The 19,148-nt window shown below is 45.8% G+C and overlaps 1 protein-coding gene across 1 annotated transcript in view; it reads right to left on the minus strand.

Annotated features, from left to right (window-relative positions):
* Mgat4d (MGAT4 family member D) overlaps positions 1-10,085 on the minus strand; it is a 41,328-nt gene extending 31,243 nt beyond the window's left edge. The window contains exon 1 of the mRNA XM_052166433.1: positions 9,856-10,085. Within this exon, the coding sequence (XP_052022393.1) occupies positions 9,856-9,949 (94 nt within the window). The 5' untranslated portion in view covers positions 9,950-10,085. The remainder of the gene's footprint in view (positions 1-9,855) is intronic.
* Positions 10,086-19,148: the final 9,063 nt, after the last annotated feature.

Consider the following 19,148-nt stretch of genomic DNA (forward strand, 5'->3'; position numbering starts at 1 on the left):
TCCCACCTCAGAGGCCAAGCTTTGGGTCCTTAAAGTTGTTAATTTGCAACTGAATTGGATACTTCAGGGACAAGTTAATCCTATTCCACCTTTAACTCTTGACCTTGTTTGTTAAGCAGACTGGCTGTCTACACCCAGGCTCACCTGGATGGAGAGATTGCATGTCTGTTAAAGACACTTGCAGACCCCCCTGGCTTCAAAACTTACACAAGTGGATCTCCAAAGAGGGAGCCACATAGAACTCAGATCTATGTGTGTTTGTTTATGAACAAACATGGGTAACAGTGAGACGTGCGAGGCAAAGCACTGCATGGGGAGGTGAATTTCTGCTTCTGAGTCCCCAGGAAGTACACCTAATTGCATAGGGGTTAACGTCGAGAGGCTGTCCTTAAAATAATAAGGGAGCCTATTACCCCTCCTCTGAAAAAGACGTTATACAATATTTAAGAGGAATTATGGTCAATGCTTCCCCTCCTGGTTAAGGCCTGCCTTCTTATGAAGGATATTTATCCACTTGTTTTCTACCTCCTCGTGTTCAAATTAATAAAAAAAAAAAAGAGGACATGTACAGAGCCATATTGGGGCAGTCTTGCACTTGGTCAGAGTTTGACTTTGGTCAAGGTTAACTTCTCCCAGTTATCCAGGATCCTTCTCCACCCAAGGTGGAGCGCTCGAAGTAAAGGTTAAGTTCATTGTTCCTCCAGGTCTAGGAATTCCTGAATTAAGCAGGTGACCCACCCAGCTGCCGGAGCAGTCAAGACGAGGACCTCCAAGAGAAGCTAGACAACTTCCACCGGAACTCAGCCTGGAGTCTGGGGGGAAGGGTTTGCCCAAACTGTTAAAAGGTCTGGCGCCATTAAAGTTTCTGGCTTTGATCAGTGAATATTGTCTTAGCCGTACTTCTTTTCGCCCCTCTTCCCTATCTATTCCTCAGCTTCTGTTCCAGAAACCCACTTCGTAATAGCTGCAGGCAGCTATGGAACCCTACACAATGACAGACACTACCTCAGAGTAAAAGGCTGGAAAACAAAGTTCTGAGCAAACGGTCCCAAGAAACCAGCTGAAGTAGCCATTCTAATGTCAAATAAAATCGACTTTCAATCTAAAGTAATCAAAAAAGATGAGGAAGGACACTTCATATTCATCAAAGGCAAAATCTACCAAGATGAACTCTCAATTCTGAATATATATGCTCCAAATACAAGGGCACCCACATTCATAAAAGAAACTTCACTAAATCTCAAAGAACACGTTGCACCCCACAAAATAATAGAGGGAGACTTCGACACCCCATTCTCATCAATGGATTAGGGAAACACAAACTAAGCAGCGAAACAGTGAAACTAACAGAAGTTATAAACCTAATGGATTTCACAGATATCTACAGAATTTTATCCTAAAACAAAAGAATATACCTTCTTCTCAGCACCTCACGGCACCTTCTCCAAAACTGATCATATACTTGGTCACAAAACAGACCTCAGCAGATATAAGAAGATTGAAATAATTCCGTGTACCCTATCAGATCACCACAGACTAAGGCTGGTCTTCAATAACAACAAAAACAGAAAGCCCACATACAAAAGGGAACTGAACAACATTCTATTCAATGATAACTTGGTCAAGAAAGAAATAAGAATGAAATTAAAGGCTTTTTAGAGTTTAATGAAAATGAAGGCACAGCATACCCAAACTTATGGGACACAATGAAAGCAGTGCTAAGAGGAAAACTCATAGCTCTGAGTGCCTCCAAAAAGAACAGGGAAAGAACATACACCAACAGCTTAACAGCACAGCTGAAGGCTCTAAAACAAAAAGAAGTAAATACACTCAAGGGGAGTAGATGGCTGGAAATAATCAAACTCAGGGCTGAAATCAATCAAGTAGAAACAAAAAGAACTATACAAAGAATCAACCAAACCAGGAGCTGGTTCTTTGAAAAAAAAAAAACCAACAAGATAGATAAACCATCAGCCAAACTAACCAGGGGCACAGAGACAGAATCCAAATCAGCAAAGCCAGAAATGAAAAGGGAGGCATAAAATCAGATACTGAGGAAATCCAAAAAAATCATCAGATCCCACTATAAAAGCCTAGACTCAATAAAAGTAGAAAATCTAGATGAAATGGACAATTTTCTAGATAGATACCAGGTACAAAAGTTAAATCAGGATCAGATAAATGATCTAAACAATCCCATAACCACTAAAGAAATAGATGTAGTCATTAATAGTCTCCCAACCAAAAAAATAAATAAATAAAAATAAAAAAATAAAAAGCCCAGGACCAGTTGAGTTCAGTGCAGTTCTATCAGACCTTCAAAGAAGACCTAATACCAATACTCTTCAACTATTCCACAAAATATAAACAGATGGAACACTACCTAATTCGTTTTATGAAGCCACAATTACTCTGATACCTAAACCACACAAAGATCCAACAAAGAAAGAGAACTTTAGACCAATTTCCCTTAGGAATATCAATGCAAAAATACTCAATAAAATTCTTGCCAACCAGCCAGGCAGTGGTGGTGCATGCCTGTAATCCCAGCACTCTGGGAGGCAGAGGCAAGCAGATTTCTGAGTTCAAGGCCACCCTGGTCTACAGAGTGAGTTCCAGGTCATCCAGGGCTATACAGAGAAACCCTGTCTCGGAAAAAAAAAAAAAAAAACAAATAAAACAAAACAAAACAAAAACGAAAAACAAAATTCTTGCCAACCAAATTCAAGAACTCATAAAAATGATCATCCACCATGATCAAGTAGGCTTCATCCCAGGGATGCAGGGATAGTTCAATAAAAAGAAATTCATCAATGTAATCCACTATATAAACAAATTAAACGAATACAAAAACACATGATCATTTCATTAGATGCTGAGAAAGTATTTGACAAAATCCAACGCTTCATGATAAAAGTCTTGGAAAGATCAAGAATTCAAGGTCCATATCTAAACATAGTCAAAGAAATATACAACAAACCAGTAGCCAACATCAAACTAAATGGAAAGAAACTTGAAGCAATCCTACTAAAATCATGGACTAGACAAGGCTGTCCACTCTCTCCCTACCTGTTCATTATAGTACTCAAAGTCCTAGCCAGAGAAATTAGACAACAGGAGGTCAAAGGGATACAAATTGGAAAGGAAGAAGTCAAAATATCACTATTTGCAAATGATATGATAGTATACTTCAGTGACCCCAAAAATTTCACCAGAGAACTCCTAAACCTGATAAACAATTTCAGCAAAGTGCCTGGACATAAAATTAACTCAAACAAATCAGTAGCCTTCCTATTCTCAAAGGATAAACAGGCTGAGAAAGAAATTAAGGAAATGACACCCATCACAATAGCCACAAATAATATAAAATATCTTGGTGTGACTTTAACCAAGTAAGTGCAATATCTGTATGACAAGAACTTCAAGTCTCTGAAGAAAGAAATTGAAGATCTCAGAAGATGGAAAGATCTCCCAAGCTCATGGATTTGCAGGATCAATATAGTAAAAAATAGCCATCTTGACTAAAGCAATCTACAGATTCAATGCAATCCCCATAAAAATTCCAACTCAATTCTTCATAGAGTTAGAAAGAGCAATTTGCAAATTCATCTGGAATAAGAAAAAACCCAGGATAGCGAAAACTATTCTCAACAATAAAAGAATTTTTGGCAGAATCACCATCCCTGACCTCAAGCAGTACTACAGAGCAATAGTGATAAAAACTGCATGGTATTGGTACAGTGACAAGCAAGTAGATCAGTGAAATAGTATTGAAGACCCAGAAATCAACCCTCAAACCTATGGTCACTTGATTTTTGATAAAGGAGCTAAAACCATCTAGTGGAAAAAAGACAGCCTTTTCAACAAATGGTGCTGGGTCAACTGGCAGTCAGCATGTAGAAGGATGCAAATTGATCCATTCTTATCTCCCTGTACAAAGCTCAAGTCCTAGTGGATCAAGGACCTCCACATAAAACCAGATACACTGAATCTAATAGAAGAGAAAGTGGGGAAGACCTGGAAACCCATGGGCACAGGGAAAAGTTTCCTGAATAGAACACCAATAGCTTATGCTCTAAGATAAAGAATTGATAGACGGGACTTCATAAAATTGCAAAGCTTCTGTAAGGCAAAGGACACTGTCAATGGGATAAAATGGCAACCAACAGATTGGGGAAAAGATCTTTACCAATCCTACATCCAAGAGAGGGCCCATATCCAATTTATACAAAGAACTCAAGAAGTTAGCCTCCAGAGAACCAAATAACCTAATTAAAAATGGGGTACAGAGCTAAACAAAAGAATTCTCAACTGAGACATACTGGATGACTGAGAAACACCTAAAGAAATGTTCAACATCCTTGATCATCAGGGAAATTTAAATCAAAATAACCCTGAGATTCCACCTCACCCCATTCAGAATGGCCACAATCAAAAACTCAGGGGGACAGCAATGCTGGAGAGGATGTGGAGAAAGAGGAACACTCCTCCATTGCTGGTGAGATTGCAAACTGGTAAAACCACCCTGGAAAAGTTTGGTGGTTCCTCAGAAAATTGGACATAGCACTACCTGAGGATCCAGCTATACTACCACTCCTGGGCATATGCCCAGAAGATACTCCAGCATGTAATAAGGACACATGCTCCACTATGTTCATAGCAGCCTTATTTATAATAGCCAGAAGCTGGAAATAACCCAGATGTCTCTCAATGGAGGAATGGATACAGAAAATGTGGTACATTTACACAATGGAGTACTACTCAGGTATTAAAAACAATGAATTCATGAAATTCTTAGGCAAATGGATGGAGCTAGAAAATATCATCCTGAGTGAGGTAACCCAATCACAAAAGAATACATGCTATGCACTCACTAATAAGTGGGTATTAGCCCAAAAGCTCGGAACACCCAAGATACAACTCACAGCCCAAATGAAGCTCAAGATGAATGCAGACCAAAGTGGAGATACTTTGATCTTTACTGGAAAGTGAATCAAAACAACTATGGCTCACAGACAACCAATAGAATGAGCAGAGAGTCCCCAAAGGAGCAGCTAGAGAAAGGACCCAAGGAGCTGAAGAGGTTTGCAGCCCTGCAGGAGGAACAATAATATATACCAACCAGTTATCCCAGAGCTCCCAGGGACTAAACCACCAACTAAAGAGTTCACATGGAGGGACCCATGACTCCAGCTACATATGTAGCAGAAGATAACCATTTCAGACATCAATGAGAGGAGAGTCCTGTGAAGGCTCGATTTCCCCAGAATAGAGGAATGCAAGTCAGGAAATTGGGGGTGGGTGAGCAGGGGGAGGGGAGATGGGATGGGGTTTTTGGAGGGGTAACTCAGAAAGGGGATACCATTTGAAATGTAAATAAAACAAATATATAATGATGATGATGATAAAAAGGATTGTTTTAAAAAATACGGCTTCCAGAGGCTCACTGAGTAAGTCTAAACTGTCTGCCTTGGTTTACAAGATCCAGCACAATGCAGCCACAACCTGACACCACCTGATGTCATTCATCCATGGAGAGACGAAAGACCCTGGATTACACTGCACTTTGTGCCCCTTCACTGGGACAAGATACAGGAAATAATGTCAGTCAACTTATTTACTGTTCTGTGTAAGCTTGCAATCTTAATAAACTGATTATAATTGTTAAAATGGAGTCTGCAAAGCACCCCGGAAACAGGGTAAATAAATAAATATCCTCAGGGTAGGGAGAGCCTGGGAATCAGGTAGGAAGGACTTTCAGACTAAGCAGGCCTTTGAGTACTTGAAGAACTTGTACATTTTTCTCATGTGGCAACAGGCAAGGGAGGGCGTTCAAACCAAGAAAACGCTCCTGTAAATGGACAGTGTGAAGCAGTCTGACGCACTTAGAGAGAAGTGAGTGAGTGATCAAGGGCCCGCTGTTGAGGAACTGGCCGTCTGTTTTCATTTACCTGCATCTAAATGCCATGCCCAGAAAACAATCTTTGGGGTGTCAGTAGGCAAAGCTAAGAAGGAAGAGCGTGTTTCAGATTGCTCCCTCCAAACTACCTGGAGAGAGTCAAATTACACCACAGTCAGATCTCCTAAATTTCCCATGTGTGGGTCTCCCTTTTCCTCAGGGGTTAATTGGCCACTGGCCTGCAAAGGCAGAGGGCGCAGAGGCCACAACTAACAGGGTTTGGATGGCCTCAGGTATGACACTGAAGAACACCTGGGAGTCATTGCCAGTGAGACTGCTCTACTTACAGGAGTGAGGTCTATAGGGCTCTTGGGGGCATGGGTGGAAAAGGCTGATTGGTCACAGCCAGCACTTCATTATTATACAGGGTAGAGCTAGAGTGTACTTGAATCATCGGAGAGCGATCCAGACCCAGTGAACTGCGACCCTAATAGTAGGGGCTTCTCCAACAACCGTGAGTGGCCCTTACCCAGGCATGATAAAGAGCACACAAGACAGCTTAATGAACAGTAAGAGCGAACACTGGTTACCTAAGCCTTAGGTGCACAGCAAGTGCTCCTACATCCCCTGCCTCTCCTCCCAGCATCCTTGAAAGCTGACTTTCCTTTAGTTCTAGGTATTATTAAATAAAACGATGTTCCGTTATGCTTGCTTCCTTTGTTTGTTATACTTCCCAGACACTTAACTGTGTGTCGCCTGTAGGCACACATGTGCACGCATGAGCACGCCACAGCTCACGTGCAGCTAAGGGACAACTTGTAGGAGTTGGTTCTCTCTTACTATATGGTTCCTGGTGACGGAACGCGGGTCGGCAAGCCCAACCACCCCCCAGGGACAGCCCCAATTTACGCTTTCAAGATTCGCCCCATTAATGGATCAAGCTGGCATTCATGTATCATGTGTCAAGTCATGTATCAAGAACATTCTACCCTGTCTTCTAGCAAGCATGTTCCTGTGCTCCTCTAGTATTTATTAGGTGCTAGCATCTTACTTAACAACCTGCACACATGGCCTCTCTCCCTCTCTGTCTCTACACACACACACACACACACACATGAAAGATGATAGATAGGTAGATAGGTAGACAGACAGACAGACAGACAGACAGGGGATGTGTGGATTAGTTCATAAGAACAGAAGTTACCATGAACCATTGGTACTGATGTAATGAATGGTACAGCACACCAGCTAGCCCTGGTCGAACCAGAGTGGTGCTGCTAATTGGAGCAATCCTCTTGTGCTTCAGAACTGCAGTGACTGGAGAGTTCTCCAAGAGAAGTTTGTGTAAATTAAAAAGATTCCAAGTCCTCACCAAATGTCTCATTTCCTAAATAAAAAAAATCAAAGTGGCAGGGATGGAGCGAGGACTCGCTGCCTTTGCTGCTCTTTCAGAGACTGGATTTCTATTCCCAACACCACGTCAAACAGCTAATGACCGCCTGATACTCCAGCTCCATGGATCTGACATCCTTGGCCTCTCTGGGAACCCATGCTCAGACACTGGAATAAACTATAAATCTTCAGGAAGTCAAAGGCTGCACAATGGGAGCAGTTGCTTGGGCTCTGGAGTGGCCTATGTTTGCTCAACATTTCTGTTAGAGTTTCCTTTGCTAATATTAACACAGCAACACCAGGTTTTCCTTGCCTTGGGTTTGCAGGATGTGTATTATTCTAGAATTTTTGCCTTTTAAAGATGCTTCTTGTAAACATCATAAAGATGTTTTACACCCAATCAAAGTTATAGCAAATTTGGAGGATTTACTATAGCTGCTGATCCAGTTTCGTGCTGTTACTGTGTTTCAGTGATTGGACCTTGCAGGGACCCTTGACTTACTGAGTCTAGTACAAATTCTTACATTCTTATTATTCTAACACTGAAGCATAGTGTGGCTTACCTCCATTTCCCCTCTTCCCTTCCCATGCAATGGTTTGCCTATACTGGTGTCCTGAGAATATATATTCTAACTTCCAGCCCGCATTCCCACGACTGGTTCTGAGTTCTTTTCTCCTCTACTTGGATATGGGAGCTCTTGTTCCAGATGGACTTCATGGATGAAAATAACAATTTATGTGTTTGCCATACTCCCAGGAGCCCAGACCTTGCTAGGGTTTAATATGCTCCTGCATTTGTAAAGGTGTGTAGGGGGATTTCCCTCCTCCAAAGAGAGCCCAGAAAAGATGAAAATATGATACTTCAAGGTGAGCCTTTTCTCTCTCAATTCAGGCTGAGGCGTGTTTCTCCAGAAATTGCAAATCCCTGGGCCTGCAAGATGCCCTGTTGCCAGTTGAGGAGGATCAGGGGTGCGAAGAACCAGCTAAATCAAGATGGGGCGTCTGTGAAGCTGCTTACCAGCCAGACAGCTCAGTGGCATAGATCTCCAGGTAGCTGTGGCCCAGGTCAGTATTGCAGGGTCACGGAAAGGAAAGCTTGTGCCTCCTTGATGAAGCAGCCCTAGTCACAAGGGCTGTGACAGGGCAGCTATAATGGAGACTGATAGCCCACATCAAGGAAAGAATGGCCAGCTGGGACCCCAAGGTAGCCACAAACAACCCCACCAAAGAGCCAACATTGGATACCTGCTGTCGAAACATCACCCAGAGGAATCCAAACCACAGGGAGACCACATCCCAAGCTCTCCCCACGCTCATCTGCAGGAAAGTACGGCAAAGGTGAAGATATTTGCCAAAGGTGGTACAGTGGTGCCTCTCCATTGGAGGTCTTCTGTCGCGTGGTCTCATGCATACACCACCAGTGGCTTCAACTTCTCCCATCCTTGGACTACAGGGCATTCTTCCCTGTGCCACCTCCACAAGTTCGATACAGCTGGAGCCGGGGATACTGTCCTTTTCTGTCGCCACCAACACTGGAGCCCATGCTGCAATCGTAAGCTTTAGCTATATTTGGTTTTCCCCCCATAAGTATTGTGGAAACTCCATGGAAAGGCAGATTTTCTGTCGCTGTCCTCAACCTGTTACTACAGGACAGCTATTGATTCATTCACTTACCTGATCTTTTTTATTTTTTTTAAAATTGGCGTGTTTTATCTGTGCCATACATTTTTTTTTTCTTTCTGGACACTAGGTTCACATCAGGGAACAAAACAGACAAGAAAAGAGCCATCTCCTCCTCCTCTTCCTCTTCCTCCTCCTCCTCTTCCTCCTCTTCCTCCCCCTCCTCCTCCTCGTTTAAATATTCTCATACAAGTCCATTATTAATCCCACGAATTTACAGAAAAACAAAAGGGCTATCTGCCCATAAAATTTATCGTTTCTTTCTCTCTCTCTCTCTCTCTCTCTCTCTCTCTCTCTCTCTCTCTCTTTTTGAGACAAGGTTTTACACTGTGGCTGGCCTGGAACCCATAAAGATCTGCCTTCTTTTGCCTCCTGAGTGCGGAAATCAAACATCAGCTAATTTGTAAAGCGAGGGAAGACTGGATACTAGATCTGGCTGTCTTTCTGTAAGTGCTCCCAAATTCTCTGAAAATATTTAAAGCTATAGAGAAAGGAGGAAGAAAGTCCTGGAGCTCTTGAGATGTATGGAAGAAATCTGGAACAAGGATGAGCAGGAGAGGAGACGGGCAGTTTTGGAGGGACCCGCTAGCGCGAGGCCAGCAGCACGCGTCCTGTCCCACGGTGTCTAAGAGGGCGTCTAAGAGGGCCGAGGGCAGGCCGGTTACCAGCCCAACCGCAGCAGCGGGACTTGGGTGTGTGCGCAGCCCGAGGGCAGGGGACTGCCAGGGCCTCCCTTGTTTCCCATCCTTTGGTCTTAAAACCACAATGCAGCCCGCTGGTGATGGGGCTCCCGAGAGGCAGGATGGAGAGCACCCCCCATCTCCCTCATCTCACCCCACCCCACTCCGCCCTACCCCACCTCCGCTTACCCCACCTGCGCTTACTTGTTTGGTTCATCCTGGAGATGCAGAAACACGAGAAGCCAAAGAGCAGGACTGCAACGAAGGCGAAGAGCAAGTTAACGTTCTTGGCCTTCATTGCGTTGGCGTCAGAACCAGTGGAGGAGTCACCGCGAACACTGAGGCTGGCCAGGCAAGGCGCCTGCGTCCTGGACCCCGCGTGCCTGCCCCCCCTCCCACCGGGCAGCCGCTACGGTCCCAGCACTTTCGCCCAGTCATATCTGCGGTCCCCTCTTTACAATCCTCTGGCAAGTACATGAAAAACTGTGGGTAAGCCCTGGGCTGCCTGGCCCTGACCAGACACTGTCGACTTATTTTCCTGCGAGAATTCATCAGATTTTGATTCAAAGGTGTGAAACACATGGCACACACAGCCCCTTCCTCCGTGTTTCCCATTTGGCCTTTACACTCTGATCTCTCTCGGAGATTCGCGGGCAGTGTTTGCGAGTTATACTCTTTATTTATTTATTTATTTATTTATTTATTTATTTATTTATTTTTGCAAGAGCACCCAGTTTCTGGCCCCTTTGAAAGCTTTAAACGCTTTGGGCACCCACCTCCTTGAGATCGTCGCGCTGAATGCTGATGGCCAGGAGTTGGAGGGAGAGCCTACCTTTCTGCTCCTCCAGCCCCGCCCCCACCCTGGTTCCCAGGCCTTTGCTGAGCTCTCTTGGAAGCCACAAGGCAAGCAAACCTAAGCTAGGACAGACACACAAACCCTCTTGCTAGTCTCTGAGGCAATGGAGAAAGTCCTTACTGTAGAGAAGGAAGGTATCGTCAGAAGGACATCAGCGTCTCTGTGTTGCTTGGAGCGCCAGCTAATTGGTTTTCCGCCTTTCTGCTTGCGAGTCTCACCTTGCATGTCCTGGCCTCTCCTTCCAGCTCTATGACCAGAGCCACTGTTTTAACAAGGTCATCGGGCCCTTCTGACTGCTAGTAAACCCATCGTATAGAAAATGTTTACGGTCCTTAGGAACATGTTTCTAGACCTGCACCTCTGCCGTTGCTGCCCTGACACCCATGTTGCTATGGTGACATCCAAACTGGTGCCAGTCACCCTTAGCTGTCCACACTTCATCCAATAAGATGGTGTTCCTAGTGCGCTACTGTCACCTATCACCACTGCTCATCATCACAGCCTTCCTGGTGATGAAGCCCCAGACAGAGTCTTCACCTAGAAAATGGGCATTGTCGTAAATGACAGCACAGAGCAACTAAACCAGTGTCTGACCTGAGCTCAGGCTCCCAAGCCATGGCTTAATGCAAGTTACTCAGTGTTCAGAAGAAAGTGCCGAGGGTGCTAAGGTCAGGTGGAGCACAGCGACGTCCCAGCCACACGCATAGAGTCCAGGAAGGTGTGAGTTACAATCCCGGTCAGGCCACATGATAGGAAGTCATATGTGTTACAGGTTCCCTAACAGCACACATACACACACCACACACATACCACACATACACACTACACACACATACCACACACACACTGCACACACCACACATACACACACCACACACCACACACCACACACCACACACATACTACACACACCACACACACACCACACACCACACACACATATACACACACACACCACACACACACCACATACATACCACACATACACACTACACACACATACCACACACCACACACACACACACCACACCACACACACACACACACACCACACATACACCACACACACACCACACACACACCACACACACCACACACATACCACACACACACACACCACACACCACACACACACACACACCACACACACACCACACATACACACCACACACACATACCACACATACAACACATACACACTACATACACACCACACACACTCACCACACACATGCCACACATACACACTATACACACATACCACACACACCACACACACACCACACACACACACACCACACCACACCACACACACACACCACACATACTGCACACACCACACACACACATACCACACACACACCACACACATACCACACACACACACACACACACACACACACACACGGAGACACTTTTCAATGGTCTAATGCCTTGGTCAGCAATTTCCTGGGGGCCCCCAAATGAACTATCAATCTGAAAAAGTTTGTAGGGTGGGAAAGAGTTTGATCAGAGCACCATTGCCTGCTGTACTCTGTCCCCTAGCAACCCCCTCACACACACACACACACACACACACCACACACGGGAAAATGCTTTCTACCTCAAGTGTGGGCAGAGCAGGCTTTCACCCAACTGAACCAGCAGCTCTCACAGCCCAACCTGAGCTGTCATCAGTTTCACAGCTTACCCCTGGGTGCACATCTTGCCAGGGTCCTCTTGTTTTGGGAGAAGGTAGATAAATAGCTTTGCATAGGCCCTGAGACGTCATTGCCGTGACGTATATAATAGAGAACCAGGCTGTTACACAAAACATCATTCAAAGACCTCCAGGGTGTTCCAAGCTCTGGCTTAAGCCAAGGTGAACTAAGGGTCAAACTTCCGAGCGTCCTCTGGGGACTACATAGTAATCTATACGTTCATGGGAACTTAGGTTTAGACCTCTGTGCCCAGGAGATCTCACAGGGTTCGCATTCAGCAGGCTCTAACTGTACTAAACCAGCGGCTTGGGTAAGGGTCAAATATCTTTACTAAAAGCAGCTACCTGGGCAGCTGCATTAAGAGGTTGCCAGGCAATCCATTTGTAGTTTTGTTTACCTTTCAAAAGAATCTTGTCACCCTGATCATCGGTGTGAGCTCTCATACCAGTCCCTTGGAAACCCCACGGGGCCTCCCATGAACACGCCTCTAGCTCTGTGGTACTCAGAACACACATTCATCAAGACTTAACATTTTCTTGCCAACACGGAATATTGGGTACTGCCTGTGACTCTGCAAACATTTAGATGTTGCCCAGGACAAAGACATAGGAAGTCCTTCCACTCTCGGTGGGTTCAGCCCGGTATATGCAGCAAGGTTTTTAACTGCCCACCAGGCGAGGGTGGAGGGTTTTTATGCTTGTATTACTATGACATAGGATTCTTATGGATAAACCAAGAAACTTGTTCTGTCTTGGTGGAGAGGGAGTTGAGGTTTAGGTCCAGGTTTCATGATAACTGAGCAGCAGAAGCCAGCTGAGAATTCATCCTCAAAAAGAGACGGTAGACCTTTTCAAGTTATCTGTCACAATTCTGCAGAGATGCCTCTCATGGGATTATGGGAATTATGTGGTACAGTTTCCTATTTATAGCATCTTTTTGATGTTCATGATGACATAACAGGCTATTCTTATCTTAATACAATTTTCTACTCTTAAGATAGAGGGTATGTTCTCCTGAGAGACATCAACAGCACGCAGGCTAAGGTTTTCTGTCAGGAACTTTTAAAGCACACATTCCCAAATGACTGCCACAAGGTGGCAGTATTATGTTTCAGCCAAAACATTTGAATGAGCCCAGAAAATTCCAAAATCCTTTGAATGTGCTAGAATCCTAGGGTCCTATAAACACATTTGACTCACTGACCATATACGTTTTCATAGCTTGTCAAACAGACTCTTCTTTTTAAAAAAGTATTGATTCTGTGTGAGTTTCACATTATATACCCCTGGCCCATTTGGTTCCCCGTCTCCTTGTATCTACCCTCCACCCCTGCAATCTCCACTCAAAATAACAAAACAAAGAAATAAACTAAACAGAGCATAGGAAACATCTCATCATGAAAACTGTAGTATGTCACAGTGTATCTCCTCTGTCCACACAGCTTCACTTGCAAATGTTCATTGCGATGAGTTATTGGTCTGGTTCAAGATCTCTGGCTCCTGTGACGCCATCAATCCTGGATCCTCATCAGGCTTCCTCCCAGTCATCCTGTGTCACCCTGCATCATGGAGATCCTGAAGCTCTGGCCCTTTCGCATGGTGCAACAGATGGTGTGCATCTTGGGGCGGGCCAATGTAAAGCCCTGCGCAGTAGCTGAGCTGGCCAGCACACTGGCTCTGCCTTCTCTGCACCGCCAAGGTGAACTCACCAGCACTGTTCCGCTAGGCTACCCGATGTGGCAGGAGGCAGGGTCAGCTCTCCTCTCCTGCCCTTGTGCTGGCTCACCCACACCCATGCCACCAGAGCCAGCTCCACTGTGCTGCCCAGTTGAGGCACAGGGCCCACTCTCCCAAGCGCTGCAGCCTGTGAGGGCCTGGGCCAGCTCTCCGGCTCCCACAGCCCCAGGGCTGGCTCCCCCACGACTTTGCATCAGGGCCTGCTCCACTGCGTTGCCTAGGACAGATGCAGGGCCCACTCCGACAGTGAGGGACAGGACCAGTTCTCCCAAGCACCACAGGTGGCAAGCAGGAAGGTGGGGGGCGTCACCACACACCCCCTCCTCCTCATGGCAGATGAGTGCTGGGGCCAGCTCTCCTGCGCTCACACCCTCAGCCAGATTTACCGTGCTGCCCAGGTGTGAAGGGACACCATGACCAAGGCAACTCTTATAAAGGAAAGCATTTAACTGAGGCTGGCTTACAGGTTCAGAGGTTCGGTTCATTATCATCATGGCGGGAAGCATGGCGGCCTGCAGGCAAACATGGTGCTGGAGGAGCCTAGAGTTCTACATCTTGATCACAGGCAGCAGAAGAGGATTGTCTTCTGCAGGCAGCTGATTCTTTATTGGGTGGAGTTCGAGCACTAGGAGGCCCGACCCTACAGTGATACACTTCCTACAAAAGGCCACACCTCCCAACAGTGCCACTCTCTTGGGCCAAGCACTCAAACATGATATGGGGGCCAAACCTATCCAAACCACCACACCAGGGGAGATGCAGGGCCCTTTAGCCAGGGGGCGAGGGGTTGGAGGGAGGGCATCACCTACCAGACCACACCGCCTTGTGGAGTCAGTGCTCCGGTCTGGCTAACCTATGCCCCTGCCACCAGGGCCAACTCATTGTGCTGCCTTGGTAAGGCACAGGGCCTGCTCTCCGGAGTGCTACTTGTGAGAGGTAGGGCCAGCTCTCCAAAGCACAGCAGCCCACGAAGGGCAAGGTCATCTCTACACAGCCCCTGGGTAGCCACATGGTCCCAGGTGGCTGCCCAGATCAAGGACAGCCTTGGTCTCTAGCGGCAGTGCGCCACAGAGACATTGACCCGTGCAGCTACAGAAACTACAAGTGTAGATTAGGATTTCTGCTTTCACTGATTCACAAGGAAACATGAGTTTTCCCATGTTCTTCAGGAATTTGGCACAACCTGGCATTCACTATAAAAGAGCACAGGAACAAGTCTTTGGGACTTTCATTCTTCCCGTCTTGTGGAAACTACATGAAATTTCATAAATCTCAAAGACATTTGACTGGCAATGACAGAGACCTTAACCGTGTCCATCCTGGTTTGTGAACTCGAGAGCTAGTTTTTATTTATTTATTTCTCTGCATTGTCACAGTTGATTTGGTGCTACATACTGTACCTTTTTCATAGCCTAAGTTTCCATCTCTACACTTTGAGGTTGCCCTTTTCTGTCCTGCTGAGCTTTGAGTGTGCTTCCTACCTTCGTGATGGTCCATACAACATTGAAAAAACGTTTCCTCCCATCCTCTCTGGTGTGGGGTTGAGCATATGGTACACCTTGGACTAGCCACACAACTGAAATGACATTTTTTTTCTTGTCTTACTTTACAGTACACATTACAGTGCCTGAACACCTAAACAGAAAAAAAAAAGAGAGAGAGAAAGGCTCGTTCTGGCTTACAGTTCCAAGGGGAGACAGACCACTTTGGTGGAGAAGGCATGGTTTGCCCCAGTGCAGTGGTTTGGCCATAGGGAGTGGCACTCTTAGGAGGTGTGGCCTTGTTGGAGGAAGGGTGTGACTGTGTAGGTGGGTTTTGAGGTCTCCCATGCTTAGGCTGACCCATGTGGACAAGAGTCTTCTCCTGATTGCCTGTGGAAAACAGTCTTCTCCTGGTTGTCTACAGATCAAAATGTAGTACTCTGTGCTCCACCAGCACCATGTCTGCCTGTGTGCTGCCATGCTTCCGGCCATGATAATGGATTGAACCTCTGAAACTGTAAGCCTATTGAAATGTTGTCCTTTCTAAGACTTGCCTTGGTCATGGTGTCTCTTCACAACAATAGAAACCCTAAGTAAGACAAGGAGTAGGAGGAGCCTGGTTGATGACATTACAGGGCAGTCAGGAGGCAAGAGCAGGAGGTAGGGTTGTGATATGAAACCCCAAGACCTGCCCTAGGGACACATTTCTTCAGCCAGGCTCCACCAACACCAAAGATTATACCACCTGCCCGAGTATGGCAGTCAGCAGGAGACGAAGTGTGTAACTCCCTGAGCCTGTGAAGGACATTTCACATTCATACCACAACATCCCTCCAAGTGCATCTGCCTGTAAGAGATGAATTAAAATTCCTGGAACTGGAGACATGGCTTGCAAGTTAAGAACAGCCACCACTGTTGCAGAGGACCTGGGTTTGAGTCCCTGCAAACACATACTGGCTCACAACTGTAACTCCAGTTCCAGGGGATCTGGTGCCGCCTTCTAGCTTCAGTGGGCACCAGGCATTCTTGTGGTTCACAGACAGACACACAGACAGAGCACCAGTACACATAAAATGAAATTTTTAAAGTAAGTTTTAAAATCCTCACCTGTGCTAAATAGCAGGCCTTCTGCTCTGAATTTGGCATCGGTGGCTTCAAACAAGTGTGGATAGAAACATTTAGGAGGATGACACCTGGACAATATAGACTTTTGTCATATGGCTAAAACAACACAGTATAAAAATTTACATAGTATTTGCACTCTTCTAGGAACGATGAGATCTGTAGAGGTCACTTAACGGTACAGTACACTATTTTTACATCATTTTATTTTACATCAAAGACTTGAGTGTCTGTGGACTTTGGCCATAGGGTCAATCCCTCATAAATACCCAGAGATGATACTTTGGTCTCAGGACCACCGAGTTCATGCCCGAGGTCACGGTGCTGTTTATTTGGGTCTCCTGAGGACTAACTGCTTGAGCCACAACCAGTAGGTGGCGAACAGCCAGGTCAACAGTCCTCACCGTTCAGCAGTCTCTCCAATCCATCTTAAGACATGGAGATGTAGCAGTGTGACTAAAACTTATAATCAAAGTCTGGAAGGTGACTTGGGAGTGCTCACTATGTCAACAGGGCTATACCCGAGATCATACCCCAGCAACCAAGTAAGAATCCCAGCCCCTCAGCATGCCCTCCACAGTCCCATAACCTGGGTTGGGGTGAAGACCTGAAGATCCCTGCAGTATGCTGGCTGGCCAGCCTGTGTAAACCGGAAGCCCCGGCTGTGGTTGGAGACCTCAAGAAGTAAGGTGCAAGAGCACCGAGGAAGATACACATACACACACACACACACACACACACACACACACACTTTAACCAGACTTCACTATAAAGTAGCCTTTGGTAAGGTCTGAAAGGGCACACAGTTTGATGGAGAATCCTGGGGAGCAGATAGAGAAGGCCCCATTTTCTCCCGGGAGGCACAGTCTCAGCTTAGGACTTCACTGCTTCTTCTGTAGAAGAAGAAAGCCAAGATCATGATGCAGTGAGCATCTTCTCCTGGGAGCAGGGAAGATTTAATATTACTTTACTATATATTGTGATACTCTATTACACACACACACACACACACACACCTGCAAAAGGAAACAAAAATCCATCTGAGCAAAATTCCTTAGTGGAAGGAAACTGGCAGCCAGTGCCTCTGCAGGGAAGCCGCTGGCCTGCAAAGGTCCCGGGAGCAACCTGAACACGAAAGAGATTCGTTTTATGTTTCCCAATCTAACATAGAGAGAGCCGTGTACTTGACTGTGAACTTTTGGTGGGCTCTGGGTTTACCCCTCCACCACTAGATTTGGTAACTCCTTCTTGGTCGATCCTAAATTCTAATTCTTCCACTTTCAGGACATACCCATTTTCAAGATTTGCCAATCAGGGCCTTCTTGGTAACCTATAAATTCGGACACCCAAAAGCTGCAGAAACAAAACAGTTCCCTGCAGGAGTGTCTAGAAGAAAGGCTGCCTCTAACACTCCCAGGGGATGGATGTTGCTGGAGGCTCCTTGCTCCTGAGGCTTCTGTTTTGGGCAGGGAGCTCACTTGAGCCTCCTCTAGAATCTGACCGGCATCTGAAGCAGAGCGATTCCTTCCTCCAAGAGTCTGCCATCTGGTTAAGGAGGGAATTGTCTCTGCAGCCGCTTCCTGCCGCCAAGTCCCACAGCTTTGATACTTTCTCTGCTGTGGACGTCCAGGCCTGGAGCTTCAGAGCCTGAAGGCTACCAGCCCTGCCACCCTGCAGGTCCAGTGACCTGCTAGAGCTGTGTGCTTTCAGGAACTGAGAGAGTTCAAATGCCTGTCTGTAAAATACACGTCTGTAAAATCCTACATGGCAATGTTTAGTTTTTATCTTGCATAGGCTGTTAATCTCTGAGTGACAAAGAATAATGTGTCTTTGTTGTGTTCCCACTCCATTCTTAGAGGAGGGCGGGACAAGAATTTGATTGGAGACAGGGAAGGATATGGTCTCTACCAAATATTTCACTTCCATCAGGCAAAGGTGGTGGTTTATTTGTCTGCCCTTCATGTTCTACAAGTAGACTCTACCTTTAAAATGGAAAAGCATATACTGCTCACTTAGTCTGACCTAACAAGGAAATGGATGGGGCATAGACAAGACACTGGCTTGAATATTTCTGGAAGTATAAGGAACTAATGGTGATTGGTCCTGACAAGGGGAATAAGGAGGCAGAAATCTTGTTTGGGTAGGAGGCTAAATCTATCTATCTATCTATCTATCTATCTATCTATCTATCTATCTATCTATCTATCCATCCATCCATCTAATCTATCTACCTACTTTTTAAGGCAGAACCTTAAGTAGCTATCTATTTACTTTTTTAGACAGAACCTTAAGTAACCTTGAACGCCAGATCTTCCCGCCTGCCCATATCACCCTCCAGCTGGGATTACAGGCATGCATCAGCATGCCAAGTTCAGGGATTTCTTTTGTTTCATTTTATTTTTAACATCTTTTGAATTTAGCCTTCCCTCCACTTGGCTCTTTCTTATCCAGCCCACCAACCCCGCCATTGTTCTATCAGCCTTTTGCAATCCCTTCCTAACCCAGGACCTCTACATTTACTGTCACATAGATCATTCTTCCTCCTGAAGCTGTCACAGCATCCCCCCCCCCCTCCGGTAACGCTTATCCTTACTTTGCTGAC

The sequence above is a fragment of the Apodemus sylvaticus genome, chromosome 21, assembly GCF_947179515.1.
Source record: "Apodemus sylvaticus chromosome 21, mApoSyl1.1, whole genome shotgun sequence".
Taxonomy (NCBI): domain Eukaryota; kingdom Metazoa; phylum Chordata; class Mammalia; order Rodentia; family Muridae; genus Apodemus; species Apodemus sylvaticus.